General features: G+C 42.6%; 1 protein-coding gene and 1 long non-coding RNA gene across 2 annotated transcripts in view; one reads left to right on the top strand and one right to left on the bottom strand.

The window, feature by feature from the left end:
• The window catches only part of LOC118341177 (DHRS-12_like_SDR_c-like domain-containing protein), a 7,507-nt gene extending 1,180 nt beyond the window's left edge, over window positions 1–6,327 (top strand). The window contains exons 2-10 of the mRNA XM_035679375.1: window positions 1,019–1,152; window positions 1,890–1,972; window positions 2,065–2,160; window positions 2,311–2,392; window positions 2,487–2,548; window positions 2,858–2,962; window positions 3,516–3,606; window positions 3,775–3,912; window positions 5,329–6,327. Coding sequence (XP_035535268.1) covers window positions 1,019–1,152; window positions 1,890–1,972; window positions 2,065–2,160; window positions 2,311–2,392; window positions 2,487–2,548; window positions 2,858–2,962; window positions 3,516–3,606; window positions 3,775–3,912; window positions 5,329–5,444 — 907 coding nt within the window. The 3' untranslated portion in view covers window positions 5,445–6,327. The remainder of the gene's footprint in view (window positions 1–1,018; window positions 1,153–1,889; window positions 1,973–2,064; window positions 2,161–2,310; window positions 2,393–2,486; window positions 2,549–2,857; window positions 2,963–3,515; window positions 3,607–3,774; window positions 3,913–5,328) is intronic.
• A 70-nt stretch (window positions 6,328–6,397) lies between these two features.
• Window positions 6,398–7,301, bottom strand: LOC118341639. The gene is made up of 2 exons (XR_004797444.1): window positions 6,893–7,301; window positions 6,398–6,757 (listed from the first exon to the last, which is right to left on the bottom strand). It is a non-coding gene; the product is annotated as an uncharacterized LOC118341639 (long non-coding RNA).
• Window positions 7,302–7,307: the final 6 nt, after the last annotated feature.

Below are 7,307 nucleotides of genomic sequence, written 5' to 3' on the forward strand. Positions count from 1 at the left end.
TCACTATTGTATGACTTTTAACAGACCAACTGATTAATCAGTTAATCAAGAAACTAATCACCAGACTAATCTTTAATGAAATTTGAAGTAATATCTACCTAAAATCTATAGATTCTATGAGGTTCTATGAGGTTGGGTCAGGTCAAAGGTTATGTAAGGGATAAGATAGAACCTCTGGTATTGGTGAAGATGCAGCTGGTGTTTGGTCCTCCTGTTGATGATCACTGACTGGAGGTTTCAGTTTACTGTCCTGTATGATTGCCACTGCATCACTGAACTGCAGTGCTCCTTTGAAATAACTGATTTATGAATAGAGTGAAGTTTACAGTGACTCAGCAGTGGCCATCTAAGACCATAAGTCACTTGTTCCACTACAACAGGGCTCTAAATGCCTTATCAGTCCTATCTGATCTATTGCAGCCCTAAAGCGCCTTTCCTCATCACTATACAGCAAGCCAAGTTGTGTGAAGAGGTGCTTTTGTGATTGTTTCCCCGCTTCCCTTTGTTCTGTGTTATCTTTTCTCCCAGAGAGCTGCCCGGCAACCCGCTCTGACCCTGCACTAATAGCTCTCTGCATGACACCATGGAACAGAGCGGGCATTTAGCCTCAGTATTACCCCCCTCCCTGTCCCCTTTATCCCCCCCCTTCAGCCGCCCTCAACAATGGCATCCAGGACAATCGGGGGCATTGAAGTCTTTGGTGCCACACACGCTCACGCTCACACACACACCCCAATCCTGTTGTCATCGTCGGTAGTCTCACCCCAAACCCCTTCTCATCAGAGATGACGCCAGGCACACTCTCGTCTTCATTGTATCGGTACAGTAAAGCTGTGAAGAGGCGTACAGTGACCAGGCTGACCCTTTTTGACCTGAGCACACATACACTAAAAAGTCCATCCCTATCCCGACCTCACTCAGCTGAGCTCTGAGGCATAGATACGCAGTGGGTGGTTAAATATGTGCAGTTAAACAGGCTGCTAACATGAGTATAATGCAGTATGTCTGTGTCCTGCAGGAATGCCTTCCTGTCAGCGTCCAAGAGGTTCGTTGAGAAGGACCTGGAGGTGTCCATGGCTGGACGCGCCTTCATGATTACAGGAGCCAACAGTGGCATCGGGAGAGCCACTGCCATGGCCATCGCTAAAAAGGGTACCAATCCTACTGGATGTTTGTCAGCACAACACGTGTACAGTGACTGATAGTAATGCACTGCAAAAAGTAATTATTAGGAGGAGTAATTGTAGTAATGATAGTGAGGCATGAGATTTTCCCATTTTTGGTTCATACAAACCATCAACTCTCAATCAATCAAAAAGCTCCCACTGTGCAATACAGAAGACCATGTAGTGATGGCCAACCTCTCATGATATAGCCCAGACCCCCACCAGAGGGAAACATTATGTCATAATGTTTAGTGGAAATCAAAAAGAGTGACAATTAAATTGGAGCATAGCATAAATGTAAAAGAGTGTTCTCTGGCTTATACAGATATTATCATTGTAGGGTCTGTGTGTCCTCCGGTCTTACAAAACACTATAAAAACAACCGTCTGTGAACCAGGATTTGATATTTACAACCTTTCATTGACATACCTCAGAAAAATTTCTTTCCCAGTCATAGTCTCAGATGATCTTTTCAGTTTAGGTCTTTCATTACTACAGTATATCCCCAGCTTCCTTACAAAGACTGTTGTCAAGCCTTCATTAAAGAATAACTTACATATTGTACTTGAAGTTACCATTTTGGAACTGCAGCTGTACAGGTCGTATGAGGTTGGATACATCCCACAAAGCTGATAATAACACTCTTCTTTTCCTTTTGAGTGTGATCAGATGCTGTTTTCCTCAGCTGGTAAAGAATTATGTTTATTCCATCTTCCGCTGCAGGTGGAACGGTCCACATGGTGTGCAGGAACAAGGACAAAGCCGAGGAGGCGAGGGCTGACATCGTCAAGGAGACGGGAAATAAAGTACAGTATGACTCGCTTCACAACAGACTTTTTGAAAAACACGGGACAGATGTGACATTATTTATTATTCTACATGGCTGGTGTCATTACAGGAGGTCTATGTCCACATCCTGGACCTGTCTGAGACCAAGAAGGTCTGGGAGTTTGCTGAGGGCTTCAAGAGGAAGTACAAGGCCCTCAATGTACTGGTGAGTCACATGAGTTACCTATTTTCATATCCCATTTGGAAATATAGGGCAAGTTATTACCTCAATTTGACCGTCAGTATTGACTTGACATATTGTGCAAAATACTTTTGGATCAATATAAGACTGTCTCATGTGTTGTAATGTGTGCAGATCAATAACGCAGGCTCCATCATGAGTCAGAGGGATGTGAACACTGAGGGGCTTGAGAAGAGCTTCGCCACCAACGTTCTTGGTGAGTCAACTCTCAGGGGTGAGGTGACAAGAAAACGCTGACAGACGGGTAAACGGGTTGTGAACAGTTTTTTTTCTTTGCTATTGTCCTCTAGGGGTTTACATTCTCACCAAGAGTCTCATTCCCTTGCTGGAGAAGAGCGCAGATCCCAGAGTGGTGAGTCCTCATGAGTCTGTTTCTCATCATCACAATCTCTACTGTCTGTTTGTTTTACCTCGAAGAACTTAGAGATAGTTCTCAAAACTTTTTTTAGTTCTCTAAACTAGACTTATATTTCTGCACTAAACAACATTATCCATCATTTTAATGAACATTTAATAGCTTTGGACTACTGGATTGGGGCTGTTTAATGGTTCATTCCTGGTCACGCCAATGTAATGTCATGTAAAGTAAAAATAGTAATACCACAAATATGTTTTAAAAGCTCTTTCGCCCTTCATCATGTTTCCATCTGTCCATGTTCAGATCACAGTGTCATCAGGGGGGATGTTGGTGCAGAAGCTCAGGACAGGAAACCTGCAGTCTGAGAGAGGCCGTTATGATGGCACCATGGTGTACGCCCAGCACAAAGTAAGACCTGAGCTCGAAACCTGCTCATCCTCGACTGATGGACAGGCTTTTCTGAGATCATTAGGAAACAGAAACAGACACATATAATGTATTTTCATGTCAAATTTATCATAGAAAGAAAAAACCTAGAATAATGTGATTATTGTATCAGTAAGTGTATGCTACATTAACAAACTACAGGGCAGATATTGCTGTGTAGATCATTCATAATTCAGATCATTTATTGATCGTATACTGAAATATTTAGTTATCATTGATATATATATAGTTGAATGGTGTGAATGGCGCTGACACATTTTGATCGAATTTCATAGAAATCTGCATGAAAGCTTTTATCCTGCTAGAATCTTTAGGGTGGAATTTGCCAAAATGAAAGATACTGCACGTTACATATGAAGCTTTGGAAGGAGGTTTTGGTCCATAAACATCACTTTAAGTATGTGCCTTTTACCATGATATCATAGAGAACTGTGCCTCAAGTCTGTGTCTGTTTCGTGTGTTTTACCTGCTTATAGTCCACCCCCAGAATCTCTCGTGTGTGTGTGTGTTCCAGAGGCAGCAGGTGGTGATGACAGAGCAGCTGGCAAAGACGCACACTAACATCCACTTCTCCGTCATGCATCCTGGCTGGGTCGACACTCCAGGTACCGCCTGCTCACACGCACGCACAACTGAGAATTAACAGCTACCAAAAATTGTTGAAAAAAAAGTTGAATGAAATCATCCTCTTTTCAAACAAAAATCAGCCCTTGGTGCTTCCTGACACTTATTCTGGTTTATTTCTCTCCTCTATCTCTGTCTGTCCGTCCCAGCGGTGGCCAACGCCATGCCAGACTTCCACAGCTCCATGAAGGAGAGTCTGCGGACCCCGGAGCAGGGCGCCGACACCGTGGTTTGGCTGGCTGTCTCTGAAGCTGCCACCACAAACCCCAGCGGACGTTTCTACCAGGGTATGTTGCTGAACTAAAGCAATCTTTGTCACTTTCATTTACCTGCCCATAATTTATGAGGGATTTGTGTATTAAAAAATCGTATCACCCCAAGAAAGGAAGAATAGAAAAGAAGAAAACGCTTTTGGCTGAATTATGTGTTTGTCAGTTGTGGGTCGGCAGGGTGCGTGTGTGTGTGTGTGAGACGGGTTGGCCTGTGTCCATTGCAGCTGGAGTGGGCTGCTTTTGGTGCCAGATACTGCCAGAGAGTACAGTGCCTCTATGAGCACACGCTCACAAATGCACTTTGGTGTACACACACACACACACACACACACACACACACACAAAGACCCCAGTGGCCTTGAACAAGGAGGCTGCAACCTAATATGAAATGCTCACTTTAACAGGGACACAATAATGCTGCATTCACCTTTAATGTGATGTGTTATAAGGCCGTTATGTCTGGTGTCCTGGTTTTTCAGCAGGTCGGTCCACCTTGCTGCTTTCAGTACGTTAATGTAATACTCGTATGAAGGGACAGTGACATGGAGACGGCATGCTTGAGTAGCAGAAGACATCAAATCTGTTTGGATTCTGCTGCAGGATGAGTCCACATATCTAAAGTGTCTCCCCAAATACCAGTCAAGCTGTCTATTTGTCTCATGTCAACACCTGCTCACCCAAACTGCCGGCGGTGGACATTTAATTTCGGCAATCCCATGCAAGCTGAAAATCAGAAATTCAACTTGTACAAGGAGGTTCAGTGTTGTATGTCCATGTAGGCCTGCAACTGCTGAGACCCTTGAATCACTGTGAGTGGCTATTTATGGAAATGCCATACTCTTAAAAACAAAGTGAAAAATAAAAGCAGCAAGGAAGCCCACCGTCTTATAACCGGCAAGTGTCAAAGCAAAAACAGAAATAAACTAGTCATTTTTCATTGGTTAATCCATCTAATTTATTTAATTATATCATTAGAAATGATTGTTATATACTGCTGAGAAGATTTTCAGTTATCCTTTAATACTTTGGCCAGTGTGATTGTGAAACAGGTATTATTATTATATTAATATTATTGCAGTTTATGTGATATTAAAAGGTCTTTAAAGTGTGAACCCTGCAGACTCCCTAGTGTTTGAATAATGTCAGTGTCTGTTGCCATTGGTGATGATGGTTGAAAATGAATCCTGTATTTACCTTCCTTCAACCAGTCTCCTTTAAATGGTAGCAGGCTGATGTTTGCACACATGCTTGGCCTTTATTGCCTTTCAAACAGCCAACAGCATCAGAGCCGACCCTCTGACTCCTTGTAGAACTCAATATTATGTGAACATCAGAACCACACTGGAGGTCAGGGAATACCCAAGGTAGGTAGTTAGGTAGTTCTTGCATGTACACACCTTTACGTTGAAATGTTTGTATGTTTGTGTACAGACCGAAAGATGGTGTCCACCCACCTGCCGCTGGCCTGGACCCACAGCTCTGCCCTGGAGGAGCAGAAGTTGTTGTCTCTGCTGGAGGACTTGGCCAAGACGTTTCAGCCACACTGAGACAGCGGGAACCGGTCACCAGTACACCACCGACACTAACACCATCCGTTCATACTGACCGAGGCTGGACTCAGTATTTCATCCCCATGATGATATAATACTGTACACACTGGCAGAGGGAATAGATCTGTGTCCATTTTATCCAAAGCATTTGGAGTGTTAACACTACCTGCAGTTTCTGGCTTTAAATGGGACAGAATGAAGATAAAAATGTGTTTGGGAAACGCAGCCTCACAATGCCAGATTAAACCTGTCTATAATAGAGAGATAGATTTGTAATAACTATTTATATGATAACAAATGTCCTCATCTGTGAGTTATACGGACTAAACATTTAATTGTGTAAGAGCGTTTGACAGTGATGCTGCTTTTACATTTTCAAAGGATGTCATATTACCTATGGAGAGAGCACCTTTATAAACACACACACACACACACACCTACACACACACAATCCAGTCTGTTACTTTGACTTTATGAAAGTTGTCAATCAGATGGGAATCTGATGTGACCGAAGTCACTCACGCACACCCTGCATTGTTAGTTCACAACACCAGCCGTGGGTTCAGTCTCGTTCTTGTCGTCTTGATGACTTACAAACGTGCCACGTGATGTGTACTTAACAGCCACGTTGATAACTTGTGTATTTGCTACGTTGTAGTGCAGTGTCTGTACTGTGCAGGTTGGGCTCATGCTGGGGACGAGGTGCTCTCTCTATTAGCCGCGTGCCTTAAACACACCGCACAGCACCACCGCTTGAAATGTGCAATAAAACCTATGTGTTTATATCTCAGTAATATCTGCCCAGCACCTTTAAAAAGGCCTTTTACTGACTGTGACTTTGGCTTGAGTTTATCTTGTAAATGCCTGCTTGAATAAAGAAAATGACTGAATGTTTTGTGTCTCATTGTGCAGCCGGAGCTACATTTCAGTTCATACAAAAAACAGTCAAATAAACATATCAGAATATCTTTATTAAGCATCGACTCTTTAGTCCCTCTGTGCCCTCCAACCAGGACAGAGAGACTAAAGTCAGTACTGTATTGTCAACAAAAGTATTTAAAAATACAGTTATTTGAGATTTACATAAACAACATCATGTTGGAACAGCAAGTGTCTTTTACAAGCGTCTGAAGAGGAAAAAGTCAAACAGAAATCAATTTGGGTTTGAGATTATGGGCTGTGGTGTTGTGGAAAATGAGTCATCTTTAAAGTGTTGATGTGGCCGCTTGTCAACATGTAGGCCACCCGTTCTAGTGTTTGATGAACCAAAGATGACAAAAACAAAATGACTCCCATGACTGCTCCATCTGCTGAATGAAAAGAAAACAAACCGTTTACAACATGAGGAAATCTATTCCTTCCTTCCTTCCTGCGACTGGCTGGCAATCTGAAGATCTATTTCATTAACTGTTTATGCAAACAGCAAATCCTGCCATCCATCATACCTTTAACATCTTGTACATCTGCCGTGGACTTAAGCCTCCAGAGCCAGAAAGCCTTTTTATCACCAAATGCAATCTGTTACAAGGACATGATGAGAGGTAATGACTGGAAGAAGCTTCAACATCCAGTTAACTGAAAAAGGAAAGGAGAGCTTTGACTCCTGATTGTACGGTAGCATCAATAACCCTGTAGACCCAAAGAGATGCTTTGTGACATGAGTTTTCAGGATACTTGGGGTTGGACTGACAGATCAGCTTGCCAGTTTTGCTGATTCATGTTGTCTTATTTCGAATATGACAGAAGTTCAGCTAATAGGAGTCTAGAAAAACGTGCAAAAAAGCTGCAGTGATCAAAATGTTTCTATACACAATGGATCAAATGTCTAAGTGTTATGTGAAAGGGGACACTTTCAGCAAC

Source organism: Morone saxatilis, unplaced genomic scaffold (genome assembly GCF_004916995.1).
Source record: "Morone saxatilis isolate NCDOM2014 unplaced genomic scaffold, NCSU_SB_2.0 Contig8, whole genome shotgun sequence".
NCBI lineage: Eukaryota > Metazoa > Chordata > Actinopteri > Moronidae > Morone > Morone saxatilis.